Source organism: Syngnathus acus, chromosome 12 (genome assembly GCF_901709675.1).
Source record: "Syngnathus acus chromosome 12, fSynAcu1.2, whole genome shotgun sequence".
NCBI classification, from domain to species: domain Eukaryota; kingdom Metazoa; phylum Chordata; class Actinopteri; order Syngnathiformes; family Syngnathidae; genus Syngnathus; species Syngnathus acus.
In genome coordinates this window covers 2,661,991-2,680,596 of record NC_051097.1, presented here as the reverse complement: position 1 = coordinate 2,680,596, position 18,606 = coordinate 2,661,991, and the positions used below count along the sequence as shown (strand labels likewise).

The 18,606-nt window shown below is 38.4% G+C and overlaps 1 protein-coding gene across 5 annotated transcripts in view; it reads left to right on the top strand.

The window, feature by feature from the left end:
• Positions 1 to 18,606, top strand: part of dcc (DCC netrin 1 receptor) — a 219,279-nt gene that overhangs the window by 157,667 nt on the left and 43,006 nt on the right. For 3 of the 5 annotated variants that reach the window (XM_037266285.1, XM_037266284.1, XM_037266282.1), the window contains exons 16-22: positions 1,108 to 1,203; positions 4,450 to 4,688; positions 5,728 to 5,866; positions 11,142 to 11,249; positions 13,424 to 13,618; positions 13,724 to 13,756; positions 17,035 to 17,100. In XM_037266285.1, the coding sequence (XP_037122180.1) occupies positions 1,108 to 1,203; positions 4,450 to 4,688; positions 5,728 to 5,866; positions 11,142 to 11,249; positions 13,424 to 13,618; positions 13,724 to 13,756; positions 17,035 to 17,100 (876 nt within the window). The remainder of the gene's footprint in view (positions 1 to 1,107; positions 1,204 to 4,449; positions 4,689 to 5,727; positions 5,867 to 11,141; positions 11,250 to 13,423; positions 13,619 to 13,723; positions 13,757 to 17,034; positions 17,101 to 18,606) is intronic. The other 2 variants (XM_037266286.1, XM_037266283.1) reach the window with 1 other exon arrangement.

Genomic DNA, 18,606 nt, shown 5'->3' with positions numbered 1-18,606 from the left:
TTCTTTTGTTGTATAAACACACAAGTAATTGCTTTATTTAATGATTACATGCATCAGCAACAACACCTACTTATCAACAGCAAATATTTAATCAACAATATTTTTTCACTCCCCCCATAAATCAACATGCTTGTGCCAATATTGACATAGCAGCCTAGTGTGTTGTAAATTAATTGTGATGATGAAATAACTTATTCCATTCTAATCAATAATTTAGAAGAATTTAATAAGAGAGCTGCTTGAGGTGGAAATCATCTCTTCCTTCGCATGCAACAAGCAATTTGCATGCCAAAAAGACGTTAACAAATTGTGTGAATGCGTTTACGCAGATGCAAATTCCCATCTCGGGTCTCTAATGGAACGGTAATGAAAGAGTCATATTGCATGCACAGGGTGGATGGAGTCTGCATACAGTATGTACATGGCATTTATAATTCATGGTGATCATTAATGCACGCAGTGAAGTGCTTGGGGAGCAGAGAGGGTGTTTGTTTAACTGATGCAAGTGTTGGACGCTTAACAGAGAACATGCAGCATCATCACTTTTTGAGCATGGCTCCATAATAAGGCACTGCTTGACAATTACGTGCTCCTATCGTAATATCCTGCTGCCATCTCTCAGATGGCCTGAGCAAAGGGAAAGCTTTAAACACGTTATGTTTCAAATAAAAAAAATGCTTTTAGACTGGACAAATATTCTAAGTGTTATAGACGTTATCCAAGTGGTTGTGATTAGGCAAGTCATTAAATGCATTTAAAAAAAAAAGGAAATATATCTGATTTCAATTACAGAACATTACTTTTCATACATACTTACTAACAGGAAGCCCTGTTTCATGATGAAAGTGTGTGAGAAATGTGTCCACATACTAAAAACCTCCATAACATACTCAACCTCTCAGTTTTAGCCATCAGTATTTTGCTGGTTTTCATTATAGTTGTCTTAATTAATAACTTTCCAATTATTTCTCCATCAAAATGTCCAGATTATTGCTGCTGAGGACAAAAGAAAACAAAGCAAATGACTTTAAATGTTTCATCCATGAGTGCATAATGAGCTGAATGTCATCTAAAGGCTCTCTCTCTACCCCTATTTCTGTCTGACAGAGCCAAGCTCACACTATGTGATTTCCCTGAAGGCCTTCAATAATGCTGGAGAAGGAGTTCCTCTGTATGAGAGTGCTGTCACTCGATCCCTGACAGGTAGGATATTTCTAATCACAGCGACTGTGCAATATGAATCAATGTAGTTTAGCCGTTGACAAAAAATTGAGAACCTATAATACTGATGCTATTAGTAGCATTGACAGGAGTAGAAATTCTCCCAAATCACAGCAATTTACAAGACATTAGAACAGCCAAATGTACAGTCCAATCACTCAAACATACTTTGTTCTTGAAAACTGGCTAATGTACTTTTTGTTCCTTTATAAAGCCTCCTAGTATTTTTGGGCAATTTCTTTCTCTAACATTTTAACTGGACATGAATCGTACACATGTACAGTAAAGTCGAATAACATTTTGTCATATCTTTAAGTGACAATTTATGGTGACACCTACTGCTTTTCATGTTCTTCCCTTTACTTCTACAACCAGCAGTCTATATTTTCTTTTTTGTCTTCCTTGTCTTTGAACTAAGAAGCAGGGCGGCATGAAACACAAAACTTTGTTTTATATAGTTGTAGTTCTCCATTCATAAATCTGCCTTAAACTAAACTTTTTCAGTCTCACAATTCCATATGGTGCATACAGATGGATGGTATGATTATGATATACTCTCAAAAAAAGACAATTAGAAGCTACCCAGCACACCACCATTGTTCTTAACTCATGTTTGTTTTTTGTTTTGGACTGGGCAAAGGAGCTGGCATGGTGATTGTGTTCAAATTTAAGCAATCAAATATAAAACTTGAAGAAAAAAAATTAATCAATTCACTGGGGTGGTCTATTACTTTTATCATTCCATTCAGGCATCATGTATAGGCTTCAGTCGGAACGGCTAGGCTGTGCATAATCTGTCTTGTCGTAAATTTGCAGTGACATTCTTGTGTACGCACTAGAGAACGCCTGCCTCTAACCAGAACTGGTCTACGATAGGAGACCTTCTTCACATTTTTTCCGAAGCTGTTGCTTTCATTTAAAGTATAAAACCAATCTTTGCTACTGTGATGATTTGAGGACCGACCTTTATCTTGGTACATCACATAATGTTTACATTGATCAAACGACTGTCAAACGGTCTAGTAGCACATATAAAGACCAGACTGGAATACCGTATTTTCCGGACTATAAATTGCTCCGGAGTACAAGTCGCACCAGCCATAAAATGCATAATAAAGAAGGAAATAAGTCACACTGGAGTATAAATCGCATTTTTGAGGGAAATGTATTTGACAAAATCCAACACCAAGCACAGACGTCATCTTGAAAGGCAATTTAAAAGAAAAATAGAATAGAGGCAACAACAGGCTGAGTAATTGTACGGTATGCTAACGTTACATGACACATAAACAACAAACTGAGAATGTGCCTGGTATGTTAACATAACATATTAAGAGTTATTCAGATAACTATAGCATAAATAACATGCTAACAAGTTTACCAAACCATCCGTGTCACTCCAAATCATTAAATCCAATAAAATCTTCATACACTGTGTCACTTTTAAACAACTCCGCAAACTCCGGAGGTAGATGATGTGGTGCTTCCTCTTCTTCGTCGCTTACGTCAGACTCATCGTCAGTTTCAGAAATTATCAACACAGGCCTAGAGCGTCCTCTTGCGGTTTAGTGTGAAAATAGCAGGTGAAATTATATATTAATGTGTTAATAATTTTACACATAAGTCACTCCAGAGTATAAGTCACACCCCCAGCCAAACTATAAAAAAAACTGCGACTTATAGTCCGGAAAATACGGTAAATCACATCATGTAATCAGTTACATATGTATGCCTGTGTGTGTGTGTGTGTGTCTGTGTGTGTGTGTGTGTGTGTGTGTCTGTGTGTGTGTGTGTGTGTGTCAGATATGAGTCCTAATTCGTTCACTCGTTTGATTGGGCATTTAATTTCCATTATCGATTTGATGGTGGTTGGTGCATGGTGTGTTGTTCTTTGTCACTTCCGCTTATTTCCTAATAAGAAAGTGCATTAGTACATTTTCATTTAAAAAAAGGAAGTATTCAGTGCTAATAATATACACTGCCTGCCTGCCTGCTCCTCCAATTGAATTTGCCATGTTATGGTCTGGAACCCTGAAAGAATATGTGGGGGTGTACCCCTTAAAACGTTTCTGTTGTTCTCAGCTTTGAATATGGAGTCTTTTATAACCCCGAAGTCCATTTAAATTCTGTGAACCTGAACCAATGTTATTTTTTATTGTTATTTTCTTGGTCTCTAACTGTTTCTGATTTCACTAGGTTTGACTGTCCGTAGGTCAGAGCTAGCAGAGCTGGAATAAGCAGACCATTTGATATTTTATTCTCCACTGTGCTGTGCTCATTCCAGCTCTATGATGACATCTGTCATAGCGTCTGTTTTATGTTCTGCTTCCTTCAAGTGCTCCTCAGTGATCACGCTTACTACTGGTTGGAGAAGTCACTTTTATAACTCCTGTAAAATGTTCAGGTGGGGCATGTCAGAAACATGTCAGCTTCTGAATATTTGAGCTTCAAACATGGGGGGAAAAAAATAATAAAACTCATAAAAACTCTGAGAAAGTAAGATGTTCCTGATTGGCATCAATCAATCATGCTCCTGTATTTTCTCGCCCTATTAATTAAAAAAGGTGGAGGTTGTAGAAAATGTTTCTGAATGCACATGAAGGACGCATGCTCTTTGACCAACTGAAGACACAGTTCCAAACAGATGGGTGTCATTGGCACAGATGGTTCTTGACCCAGAATTCTTCCAATAGCTACAAAACTCTTCATCACGAAGATATTATCACTTTGTGAAGAAATGTTGAGCTTTAAACATTCTCTTCATAAAGTTCCATTTCAAAGTTTGTCAAAGAAAAGCAAAGTCTAATTAAAGACTTCTGTTAATCTTGTCCTGCTACCACAAAAGCATATTGATTTTTATTTAGATCATTTTAATAACAGAAAAAAACATGAGGGAAACAGCACTACAGAATCTGACTCAATCTTCTTTTCAACGTTATAATCACTAAACTGTTGATCAGTGTCTTCAGTATGTCTTCATTTCTTGCTAATAGAGGCAACTATTGTCTCTAATTGTCTTCTTATTATTGTCTTCTCTCCCTGTACTCTCCCTCACTCACCCACATTTTGCATCCTTTTCTTTTTCCGACATCTTTAACTAACATCCCTACCAACTGCATGTCGCTTTCAAATAATCACATATTTCTTTATATATCACATGTGCTTGATTAAAAAAATATATATAAATGTACGACGAACCACCTGGTCATATGATCAACCCCACATCAGACCCCATTGACCCATCTGAGGATGACCTTTTCCATCTCTTTGATAAATACCCCACCCCCATGCCAGACACCAGCACGCCCATGATACCCCCTGTTGGGGTCCAAGCTGTGGCTCTTTCCTCGGATTCAGTCCGTGTTTCATGGGCCGACAATTCCATGACCAAGAATCAAAAATCATCTGAGGTCCGCTACTACTCTGTCAAATGGAAGACCAGCTACTCCACCAGCGGCAAGTATAAGGTAAACACAGACCGTTGAAGCACAGAAAGTCTCCATTACTTCCAGTGAAATATTCTGACAGACTTGAGTTACAGTGATCAAAAGAGACTTGTAATGGCACTAAACTTGGCATAGCAAAAAAAAACCTCTCCCAAATTTCACACTTCCTTCCAAGGGACTGATACATTGTGGAGTCAAATTAGCATTGTTTCTGCTTTCTGCTGGCTTCTGTGGGCACAAAGAAAGCTTAGTTGTCCAAATGCTTTGTTTATAGTATGCGAATATTCTATAATTGATTAGCAATGGGTGGAAAATATTTTTTAGACTTATACCACCTTGTGAGCTCCCTACACAAACTAAAGTGTTTGTATCCTCAGTTTCTTGCTCATCAATAAATGTGCAAACAGCACTACTAAGCAAGTAGTAGTGGCGCTGCTGCTGAGTGTGTAAGTTTTATGAATCGTACATATGGCAACATAAAAAATGGGATATACATAGTAAGAGCATGCTTCATTTTATTGGAATATTTGCTTCCACAGTATGGTATTCCAGCACTGTCAGTACTGACTTGACAAAAAACATTTACTTCTCAAATGCAGGAAAACAACCAAAAAGCTATTTTGAATATGAAACAAAAAAAATAAGACAGAATGTTGGAACTGTGAATGGTAAATATCAAGTAAATCTGTCTGAATGGATTGAAAATATTTTTTTAAATCAGATAATGCACAAAATCTTAATTTGTTCTTTGACCAGAGTGTACACTGTCTGTGATTTGCTTTCAGTTTTGGTAACAATTTGCCTTTGGAAATTCTGCACTTTATACAACAAATTTGTATGGCCAATTGGCCATCCATAGCATTGTCAGAGTAACAGATTTAATTATTTAGTTGACGTCTGCACACTCTTAAATCATCTCATCTGTAATAAATCAAAAGACAGTGAGTGGCTGTGATTTTTAACCAATCACAAATATTTGAACAATGACAATTTGGGTGGGGTCTTCCTTCTTTCCGATGTGTTAACGCAATTGATAAATAATGTTGCTTTTGATGTACAGTCTGCAGACACCACCGCTCTCAGCCATACAGTCACGAGCCTCAAACCAAACACTATGTACGAGTTTGCTGTGATGGTGACGAAAGGTCGGAAATCCAGTACTTGGAGTATGACAGCACATGCCACCACCTATGAAGCAGGTACGTCACACAAATGCATGCAGGCACTCACATCAACACACACACACAGTAAATATATGTATTTTTTATTTATATGTTAGATTGTTTTAATCCATAAGAAGGCTATGACTTGACATACAGTGAACTAGGTTGGCACAGTGCGTTACAGTTCAATGTGTTCACTCAACGGCGAGAGCAAGATTTTAAATGATGTTATTGTGTGTATGGAGAGGAACATTGATTTTGACTATACATACGCGAAAACAGTTTTCCTCAAAGAACAGTTTGGCCGTTTCCACAACCTTCTTAAAAATTATGATGTATTTCAGTGGGGTTTTAACTCGTGATTAGAAAATGAATCTTCAAATTGACTGTAATTTTTTACTTCTCTGTTTTTGTTGGCAAACAAAGAAAGAAAGGGGTTTAAGAAATGGCAATTCAGAGGACTTTCCACCCAACATTGACCAAGGAGTGCCATCTAGATGAGTCAAAAATACTGGTTCATAAGGCAAATTCATTAGTTTTAAGTACAAATTAGGTTATATTGTTCGGATAAAAGGATGAAATTTGCTTTATGAACCAGTTGTATATTTTTACTCCTCGAGGATGGCATTGTTGGTTTAAATAAAGGGGTTTAAGAAATGGTAAGTCAGTGTGCTTTCAGCCTAATGTTGAACAGAGTGGTATCAAAATATACAACAACTGGTTCATGAAACAAATTCCAAACTTCATTTTCCCATCACTGCTGCGCACCATTCTGTCTCAAAACAGTTAAATATACAATGGGCCATTAAAACATTTTTGATCCTTTTAATTCTCAAAATGTTGAGTTTAATGTGTGGAATATATACAGCAGGGGTCACCAACTCCGGTCCTCAAGGGCGCCAATCCAGCCTGTTTTAGATGTATCCCCCCTGCAACACACCTGATTCAAATAATCAGGATCGCTATCAGCCTTAATAGAGCTTGCTGATGAGCTGATCATTTGAATCAGGTGTGTTGTTGCAGGGCTGCACCTAAAACAGGCTGGATTGGCGCCCTTGAGGACCGGAGTTGGTGACCCCTGATATACAGAGTATTTATATATTTACCCATTTGGAATATAACCACATTTCACTGAAATGATGAAAATTGAGTAAACCAGATCAAAGATTTTGTCTGAAAATTGTTACATGGTGCAGTGCTCCAACCATCATTCAAATGTTTAACTTGCCCCCCACCCTTTTTGCCTCCCTGAAAGGCGATTAGTTCTATAGGATTAACAAAAACCATGAGTTTGGTGTTACTAATACCACCCTGCAGCAACAACTCGACAACTGTCTATAACAATGAAACAGAACTGACTGGAATCAAAATGTCAAGGAATCCCTTTCAGGGTGTTTACAATCATGTTTGTTGGATTTGTCACCCAATTAAGCGTGAACGTCATTACCCTACCAGTTCCCTTGAGGTGTGCTGGAATACATTGACATTCAGAAGGAACAGATGGACGCAGCGCACTCACTCCCTGCAGTGGCCCACCGGCTTTGCATATACGCTCACAAAGCACACGCGTCTCATCGTCGTCTCATCTTTACAACAAAATGGGAAATACTGCATTTTTTGGATCTCATTTCATGTGTCCATAATTGTTTTTACTGTGTGATAAAATTTACTATAGTATGCCATGGTTTTAAAAAATCTCCAATAATTAAACAAAAAAGGATTCCTGCGATAACTTGCTCATGTTACGATGGTGTTGACATTGCAGAGACATTACAGTAGACCTAGCTTATATTTCATTTTCTAAAAAGGCCTGAATGTCACATTTCATTGACGATGCTATAAAATTGAGATCCTATTCATCATGTTCTCTGCTACCTTCGCCACATATAAAATAAAAGAGAAAATTACTTTCAGCTCATCGTAACAGGGAATCACTCCCATGATGTCTTTCTTGACGCAAGTCACTCTTTTTTTGGGACAGGGTGTGGCTTCATACCTGTACTGACCGGGAATCGAAACTGAGCTATCTACATGAAAGGCAGCAGCATGTAGGCTACCACTAAATGGTGTGCCAGACAGACAACATGATAGTACATATAATTTTCTGCCTCCGACATCTTAGTGCCTAAACAAGCACTTTCTTTAGCTGTGAGACCTCATGGTCATATTCCATTACTAAAGTGGTTAAATAAAACCTCAAACCTGTTACTGCTTTTTTCACCTTAAAACTATATCTAAATGATATCTTGTGTCTTGAATGGTATCTCTTTCTGAACTACATATCTCTCAAGCATTTGTGTCCTCACATCTTGAATATTGCAGTAACCAAACTTGATCGTCAAAACTTCATTAGACTGTCTCCAAATATGTCAGAATGATTAGATCACAGGTGTCAAACTCAAGGCCCGGGGGCCAGATACGGCCCTTCACATCATTTTATGTGGCCCACGAAGACAAATTGTGCATCAAATTCGTGTCATTACTAGAATTGCAAATTGTCTTCACTTTTAATATCTTTTTTTTTTTATATTTGACCAGTTTTTACTCGTCTGATTTGAAAACGAGTTATTTGTCAGTTTGTTTTGTAGCTTTTACTGTATATAATATGAGGTGCTCATACATTTATTTGGATTGACAGTCATAATGGCCCTCCGAAAGAAGCTATGACTACAATGCGGCCCGTGAAAAAAATGAGTTTGACACCCCTGGTCTAGATCCTAATCACTCCTGTTCTGTCCTTGCACTAGCTTCATATTAAATTTTGGATTTAGTTCAATTTTTCACAGGACAGGCTCCTCCGTAGGTGGTGGATCTGGTGACATTTTATTGTCCTGTTGGGTCACTGCAGTCTGCTGATGGCCTTTTACTCACTGTCCCTCACACAAGATTAAAACCTAAAGATAATAGAGCCACTAGAAGGCGCTTGTTGTTGATTCCCCTGTTGACATTATTACGTACTATATATATTGTTAACTTTATGCACTGTATAAGACAAAACGCGACATATTTTTTCCAAAAATGTGCAAACTGTATTAATTACACCAAGCTCACCCCCCATTTATATTTATAAATAATGAATATGATGACAGTATATGCCACCATTAGAAAATGCCTTAGTCTGCCACTCTCATTCTGTATGACTACTGACATGCTAATGTGACTTAGAGTTCAGGGCAGTGTGATTGGGTAATTGACCTCATTTCAGTGTGGTGCCATCTTTGTGATTCTGCTGGCTGGCATATGTGAAAGCTTAATGAGCATGTTTTGACCATTCACACGATTCATTTTTGATGAATTCTGACGTGTTGTACTATGATAAAGCAGCTCCATTTTATAATACTTGGGCAGTGCTCTTTTAGTAGTTTGTCTGTATAATCTGGTGTGATTTGGCCCAAAGGAGGAAACAGTTGAAAGAGTACTGTATTAAATGTTGATTAACGTTATAGATTACAGTGCAAGTGTTTCAGATGACTCATTCAGGGCATTGGATTTTTTTTTTAATTGGCACTTTTTAGTTGATAGAAGGGTGGCACAGTGGGTGACTGGTCAGCACGTCCGCCTCACAGTGCAGAGGTTGTGGGTTCCGGCTACGGCCTTCCTGTGTGGAGTTTGCATGTTCTCTCTATGCCTGCGTGGGTTTCCTCCAGGTATGCCGGTTTCCTCCCACATCCCAAAAAGATTCATGGAAGGCCGATTGACCTCTTCAAATTGCCCGTAGTTGTGAGTGTGAATCGTTGTTTGTCTACATACGTAGTATGTGTGCATTGCAATTGGCTGGCAACCAGTTCAGGGTGTCCCTCCCCCCCGCCTACTGCCCAGTCAGCTGGGATAGGCTCCAGTATGCCCACGACCCTTGCGAGGACAAAGAGGCTCAGAAAATGGATGGATGGATGGATGGATGGATGGATGGATGGATGGATGGATGGATGGATGGATGGATGGATGGATGGATGGATGGATGGATGGATGGATGGATGGATGGATGGATGGATGGATGGATGGATGGATGGATGGTTGATAGAAACAAGTGTAAACTTGAAACACGAGTGCTGTGTAGTGGCTGTGACTACTCAACACACATCACAACAAGTAGCAGTTTGGTGATACTGAAGTGGCTTCAAACTATTTGTATCCACTCCCAGTTAAAGATTACCGTCAAACTGAATATAAATCAAAGAGTGAATATTTTTTGTACAGTATTTTAAAACAACCAGGTCGCCTCATCCACTTGCTTAATGCTAACATAACAGAAAGTGCCATAGATATGGTCTCACTATTAGCATCTATGCTGCGGTTTTAAAAACTTTTAGGCAACAGCGATACCAAGCCAGACAAACAATATAAGAATATTCAGCGACATATCTGATTTAGCTCCTATGAAGAATGACTAATGCTGCTGAGGAGACATTTTATCTCTCTCCATGCATATCCGTATATCTGTAATATACTGTCCTCAGGTGGCTGAGGCATTCATACCAAAACGGCACAATAAAACAAAAAGTATGACAAAAACTTCATCTACTTCGTTGTGATTTTTTTCACTACTGTATGACTTTAATTTGAACCAGCAGATAAGTGCTGTCTTTAAAGCCAACTTCTTTCATCTTAGGCATGACTGGCTACCCTAAATCTCTCCTTTCGCAACAGCACTTAGAAACAGTAATCCATTCCTTTATTATATCTCAGCTAGATTACTGTCATGCACTTTATTTTGGAGTCAGCCAGTGGGGAGTCCAAAATGCTGCTGCTCTCTTCTTAACTCGTAGGGAGCACATAACTCCAGTTCTGGCTTCCCCTCATTGACTCCCTGTATTACATTTAAGACTTCATTTTAAAATACTTTCAAATGGTCTCACCCCATCTTAGCTCTCTGAGCTCCTCCACCCCTACACACCTGCTCACTGTCTCAGGTCTGCGAACCAGACACTACTAGAGGTACCAAGGACTGAGCAGAGTCTCAGAGTGGTTCAAGGTTTTTCTTTTGCCAGTCCCTCCAGTAATTAGATTTTTCTCTTTGTCCAATTTCAAGACTTGTCTTAAAATTCTTTTTTTTTCTTTTTTCTTACTACATGAGAATTGGCCATTGTTCTCCTGTCTTATAAACCAGCAACTGATTGCCATAATTACTTTTTCATTTCCTTTTAAAAAGTCATCTGTATGATCCTGTATGTGAATGCCCCTAAATTGTACAGTAGTCCTGCAATTTGAGTAAGATTATTCAAATCAAATTTCAACTGAAGCATGCAATTTATGAGAGTGAAACGTGCTTTATCTTGCTTGAGTTCATGATTTGTTCATGCTTTGTTGGCAGCTCCGAGCTCTGCTCCCAAAGACTTGACAGTGATCAGTCGGGAGGGGAGGCCCCGAGCCATTTTAATCAGCTGGCAACCACCGATGGAGGCAAATGGGCGGATCACAGGTGAGTGTTCAAGATAACATTACAAATAATTACTATGTCTACTAGGAGAGGTTATTATGATGTTTGATTAGCCCACTGAATGTTAAGATATGACATGCAGTACTCCTCATAAAATCAACACTATTAGAGAGTACAAGTGTTCAGTTGGCTCCTTCTGTCTAGTGTGTTTATATATGCACACACACGCGCACACATTTTCTCTGGACAATCTTGTCTGTTTTAACAAGCTCTGCTGCAGTATCCCATAAAATGAAATCTCCAGAAATTGCAGAACTGTACCGCAAAAATCACAGAAATCATTACTATTATTATTTGCACATCACAGGTATACATTTGTTTTTTGTTATTCCCATTATGAATCTTTCTTTTGGCGTATGTCTCAAATAGTCTAAATAGAATTTAAATTCTTAATTTAAATAATGCCATGTCTCACTGAAAAAAATATTTGAATATAATTTTGAATTTATATATGATTTATTGTTCACGTCACATATACACACTAGAGCAGGGGTCGGGAACCTTTTTGGCAGACAGAGCCATGAATGCCCATTTAAAAAAAAATAATTTCCCATGAGAGCCATACCATTTAAAAAAAACGATAGGTTAAATACAATTACCGTATTTTCCGCCCTAAAAGGCGCACCGGGTTATAAGGCGCACCTTCAATGAACGGCCCATTTTAAAACTTTGTCCATATATAAGGCGCACCGGATTATAAGGCGCATAAAATAGAAGCTATACTGCATCAAACTGAGGTTGACTAGGGTTGCGGTATGCATCCACTAGCCAATAACCAACGAGCCCTCTGTAAACAATCGCGTTTCTCAAACGATCTCCTATAAAATGATCAGAACTGACTAAAGTTCGATCTAACGCATTGGTACTACTTACCTATGTTTCCCTTCCATATCGATCCGTAGATTTACTCGAAACATTAACAGAGCAGCCTATTTTGACATGAAATAGCCTGGTACGTATAGCAGCTATCGCAATAGCATTAGCCATCCGCAAAGTCTCACGAGCCTCAGCTCGCAATCTCCCATGAGCCTCAGCAAAGTGGAAACAATCGCGTTTCTCAAACGATCTCCTATAAAATGATCGGAACTGACTAAAGTTCGATCTAACGCATTGGTACTACTTACCTATGTTTCCCTTCCATATCGATCCGTAGATTTACTCGAAACATTAACAGAGCAGCCTATTTTGACATGAAATAGCCTGGTACGTATAGCAGCTATCGCAATAGCATTAGCCATCCGCAAAGTCTCACGAGCCTCAGCTCGCAATCTCCCATGAGCCTCAGCAAAGTGTAAACAATCGCGTTTCTCAAACGATCTCCTATAAAATGATCGGAACTGACTAAAGTTCGATCTAACGCATTGGTACTACTTACCTATGTTTCCCTTCCATATCGATCCGTAGATTTACTCGAAACATTAACAGAGCAGCCTATTTTGACATGAAATAGCCTGGTACGTATAGCAGCTATCGCAATAGCATTACCCATCCGCAAAGTCTCACAAGCCTCAGTTCGCAATCTCCCATGAGCCTCAGCAAAGTGTAAACAATCGCGTTTCTCAAACGATCTCCTATAAAATGATCGGAACTGACTAAAGTTCGATCTAACGCATTGGTACTACTTACCTATGTTTCCCTTCCATATCGATCAGTAGATTTACTCGAAACATTAACAGAGCAGCCTATTTTGACATGAAATAGCCTCGCGGGTACAACAGCTATTCGGTGACGCCCCCTGACTACAGTTGCCGTAATGCTGGGAAGCGATGCGACCTTGTAATTTACTAGTCGTACTAAAACGTACTGAAACATTTTGGCAGAGCACTGTGTACAACCAGTATGGATCAACAAATTCATCAGTTGATCCATATATAAGGCGCACTGGCCTATAAGGCGCACTGTCGGCTTTTGAGAAAATTTTAGGTTTTTAGGTGCGCCTTTTAGGGCGGAAAATACGGTAAATGCATGTATTTTAATTAAGACCAACGATTTTTTGAGTGTACTAATGTATTATTTTTAATAAAGTTTTTAACGGCGCCAAAAGAGCCATATCTGGCTCGCGAGCCATAGGTTCCCGACCCCTGCACTAGTGTGTGAACTACATGCTGTATTCTCTGTTTGATAAACACATGATCATTTTTATTCACCCAATTCAGGTTATATCCTGTACTATACCCTCGACAAAAACATGCCAATTGATGACTGGGTAATGGAAACAATCAGTGGCGATCGACTGACTCATCAGGTCGTTGATCTAAACCTTGACACAGTGTACTACTTCCGGATCCAAGCTAAGAACGCCAAAGGAGTTGGTCCATTGTCCGAACCGCTCCACTTTAGGACAGCCAAAGGTAATAAAAATATGTGGAATATGTGCAAGCCCAAACATTTATCTATTTACGTGCTCCTGTGTTTTATTTGGTTGTTTTGTTAAAACACTCTTTGTTTTCTTTCAGTGGAGCATCCAGACAAGATGGCAAATGATCAAGGTAGGGAGGTTTAAAAAATGACTGCACGAAAGAACAAAAGGATTATGTCTTGGGAAATATTAAAGAAAACTGTAATAAAATACAAAAGAAAACTGTAATAAAACACAAAAGAAGATAAACTGAGAAGATTAATCCTTTGAGAAAATGAAAGCAACCAATAGAGTACACAGGAAGTTGAAGAAACAACCTGCCCAGGGTAATGTTTTTGTTTTCTTCAAACAAGGAGGATTAAAAGGGAGTAGATGGAGAGGTATTCGACATTATTAATGCCCACATATGGGAGACAATGGAAAAGAGCTGAAATTAGCTCAATCTTAGTAGACGCTCTGCTCTCGGGTTCCCTTTATCAGTCCCAGTAAACTGAAAGCAAATTGGGTTTGGTTATGCTGCTAATGAGGGAGCTTCTTTGGTTTTACTAAACTAAAAGATTCCCACTGGAGTAACTTTAAAATCATAAGAGACAATGTAATATGTGTGATGTTATGTTACAAAATGTACAATTACCATTTGGTAAAAGAAATGAAACATTTGATTCTTCACGTTAAGGGTTTTATGAAATTGAGAACTATACTTTAGGCGAGACGTAGTCTATTACAATATAGGACATTTTATAGCACAATGTAGAACACATTTTTTTCATGCTCGCAACCTCTACCAGTTGCAGTCAATTATGATCACTAACTACAAGTTTATTACGGCTTGGCTTCAAGTTAGAAAGAAATTCTCAGAGTCCCAGCGTAACTAATGAAAAAATTTAGATTAATCTTTGGATATGTTTGAGTGTAAGGATCCTATTTTCATGCCCACCTTTTTAACTTTCATCTTCACCCTCTTCACTTCCACTCAATTCAGGCTTTCTTTTCTTTGCTTCACTTTCCTCTTCACCATCAATCAACCCCTTTGCAGATTTTTTTTAAAGAAAGGCGTTCCATCTCTTCCAGGGTAGGGCTGTGATGTTTAGGGATGATGGTGATCCCCTTGGATGGCTTGACCGCTTTGAGAGCTTCTTTCTGTTTAATCATCATCGCTTGATCGTCGAAGTTGTTGACATGTTGACATGGCCATATTGTTTCGCAAGATCACGCACTCGGCGCTCATGTTTTCTAAGGATTTCTTGTTTTAATTGTAAGGAAATCATCACCTTCTTCCTTTTTTCACCACTACTACTATTTGCGTTAGCCTTCTTGGGATATGATAACATGGCACTGACATCATCGCAACGTGCTGCCATCTAATGGGCTACCATGATGACATCGTATGTTGGGAATTACTTCAGCTGTTGAGTCAAACATTTGATCAAATTTAACATCGTATGTTGAAAAATGTGTATGTTTAAGCAATTATATGTAGAGGTTTGACTGTATCTGATTATACACACCATGTTCAAGAATAAGATGAAAACGTCACAAAGAATTCATTGTATTGAAGTTAGGCTCGCATGCACAGAACAGAAACCAATGTCCCATTCAAAAGAGGTAACCCGATCCCGTTTACATGACAAAATATTCGGGTTAGAAAAGGAGCAACCCGGCGCTCTTATTCTTAATTTTTAAAACCTGAATGAGGGCATATTCTTTGAAAACCTGAATACCGCCAATATGCGGGTTTTTGAAATGGTTGTTGACTGCAAACACAGTCACTGATGTCATATTTATCAATGAAATTCAATGACATTTACCACAGTGAAGAATCTGTTTGCCTGCTCCTGGATCAAATCCCCCCAAATTGTGTAACACCACCTGCAACACAACTCAGACCTGTTTTTACCTGGTCTAAACACTACAGTATTTTCTGCACTATAAGGCGCACTGGATTATATGGCGCACCTTCATTGAACATTTTATTTTAGAAATATTTTCATAAATAGGGTGCACATAGAATAGAAGCTACTGAATCAAACTGAGGTTGACTGGGGTTGCGTTATGCATCTACTAGATTGTGCTGTGCTAAAGGGAATGTCAAACCAGTCAACGAGGTATCCAGTCAAACTTTATATACGGCAAACTTTATATACAATACGACATACAATACAAAGATTGCACAATAACACACTGTTGTTCAAACAATAATGTGCATATTTACATATCCCCATCCATAAATCCCTCAAACTTTACATACAGCAAACTTTACATACAATACGATATACAATGCAAACATTGCACAATAACACAACATTGTTCAAACGTTAATGTGCATATTTACATATCCACGAATCCGTCGAATTCTTCCTCTTCCATGTCCGAATTGAATTTTTTTGAACAGTTGAACGATATACAATACAAACATTGCACAATAACACGGCGTTGTTCAAATGTTAATGTACATATTTACATATCCCCGTCGACAAATCAGTCGGATTCTTCCTCTTCCGTGTTCGAATTGAACAGCTGGGCGAGTGCGGCATTCATTATGCCCGGCTCCCTCTCGTCATTATCCGTGTGAGTGTTGCTGCTATTCCCTGGCAATTCAGTTATTGTTCCTGCCTTCGCGAATGCTTGGACCACAGTTGAGACTGATATATCAGCCCAGGCGTCCACAATCCATCGGCAGATAGTGGCATGCGTGTCATTTTGGCGTCTTGCTACACACAAGTGGTGTTGGACTAGGAGTAAACACAGTATGAGTCTTTACCGCTATTACTTCCGTGACGCCCCTGACCACGGTTGCCGTAATGCTGAAAGAGATGCGACCTTGTAATTTACTTGATGTACTGAAACATTTTGGTAGAGTGCTGTGTATAACCAATATGGATCAACAAATTCACCAATCGATCCATATATAAGGCGCCCTGGATTATAAGGCGCACTGTGTTTTTTTGAGTAAATTAAAAGCTTTTAAGTGCACCTTATAGCGATATAGAAAATACGGTAGTTTACTTTCAGTTACCAAATTGTCGGGTGTGTTCCGCATGAAATAGAAAATGCCATTAGTGTGCTGGAATGCCCAACGAGGTGGAGCGCGGTCAGCCAAATTCTCAAACACAGTTAACTAGGCTTGCTGCGGCCTGTTTTTATACCTGAGTGCACGTGCTCCAGTCTATGAAAATATAGTCTCATGTATAATTTAGACCTAGTGTGGAAAGAAAAACTTTAAAACATTTAATGAGACATTAAAACATTCATGTCAATAATAACTTCTTTTTTTTTTAACCACAATTTTTTTATCAAATTATAAATTGTCATTTTTTTTAGGTAACATTCTACGTATCATCATTTTTGTTCTGGTTTGGTCATTACAGTTTGAATTAATTTGAAATTCTTCTGCTTTGGGTCTTCCAGGTAGAGGAGGAGACCACTCCTACTGGCCATCTGATAGCAACCTAATTGACAGGAGCAGCATAAATGGTAACACATTTACTACACCAGAAACTTGACTGAACTGGACTGTACCATCTGAATTAGAGCTATGTCATATATAATTTCTCGTGTTTGCGTGTGGGTCTAAATTTACTATAATTGCACACTAATCAGTTATTTACATTATTTTCTATTTGTTGTCGTAGTCTGGTGTGGGGACTATCAAATCACATTAATCAGTGTTTGAACCGTATACATTTACATTTTAAATTTCTATAAGTTGTTATCATTGCAAATTTTCATGGAGTAATATAGTGACCCACTGAACCAGTAATTCATCACTGTATGTGAAATAGCAATGTCATATGATTCACAGCCTGACCTCATATTTTATCTGTAAATTTATCATTGTATGTTTTTTTATTGCTGTTACAACAACAGTTATTATTTTTCCATTTTTTTGAGACTCTAGCTTTTCATGTGTAATGACTATACCTCTTCAATTTAAGGTATAATTCTTTGTCATTTGAAAGAGGCTGATCTTTTTTCAAGGCAATCACTACTCACTCAATGCTACTAGTCAAACTCCACTCAACTCATGTTTATTTATAGAGCTACTACAACTGCAAACAGTGTCCATCATTTAAAAATCAGACATCAATCAAGACAGTTAAAACAATAAATTAAAACCAAAAATAGTACTCACAATAAAACACTAAAACAATCAGACATCAGTCAAGACAGTTAAAACAATAAATTAAAAACGAAAATAGTACTCGCAATAAAACACTAAAACAAGAGTGAGTCAAAGTCTCAAGAGTAAAAAAGGCAACAACGGAAAAAAAAATAGCAATATTATCCTTACCTAATTCACTCTACTTATATTGCGCTTAAAAGTAACTGACGTATGGTATGGTATGGTATGGTATGGTATGGTATGGTATGGTATGGTATGGTATGGTATGGTATGGTATGGTATGGTACGGTACGGTACGGTATGGTATGGTATGGTCTGGTCTGGTCTGGTATGAGATGGTATGGTATGGTATGGTATGGTATGGTATGGTCTGCGATGAGATGTGATGGGATGCTAATGCTATGATATGGTTGGATTGGGGACTACCATATATGTAGTACAGTTACATATAATGTAGGTATTTGAAGGCTCAAAATAAGTGGTTTCGCATCACAGTTTGTGAATAAATATTTGCATTTTGCATTTTGTATAAACGTATCAAAGAGCAATACTGCAAACAGCTGCTTATGTGGCAAGCACAAGGTCGCGGAGTAAACACGAACATTGCGCTCCAGCGACGACGCCCACTATGTTTATGTAACTTAGTACCGGGTGCTAGGTGTTTTTTGTTTTTGTCTTGGACAGTGGTGTTGATTCATTGTACCTCACTAAGATAATATTACCCTTACGGAGGGCTTGGCGTCTGTTAATCATGACCACCGTCAAATTTGTGGCTTGTTTGTCACAATGGCAAAAAGAGTACACACTAACTTGTTTCGACTGTATTCCGAATATAAAAAAAAAAAAATCAGAGGACA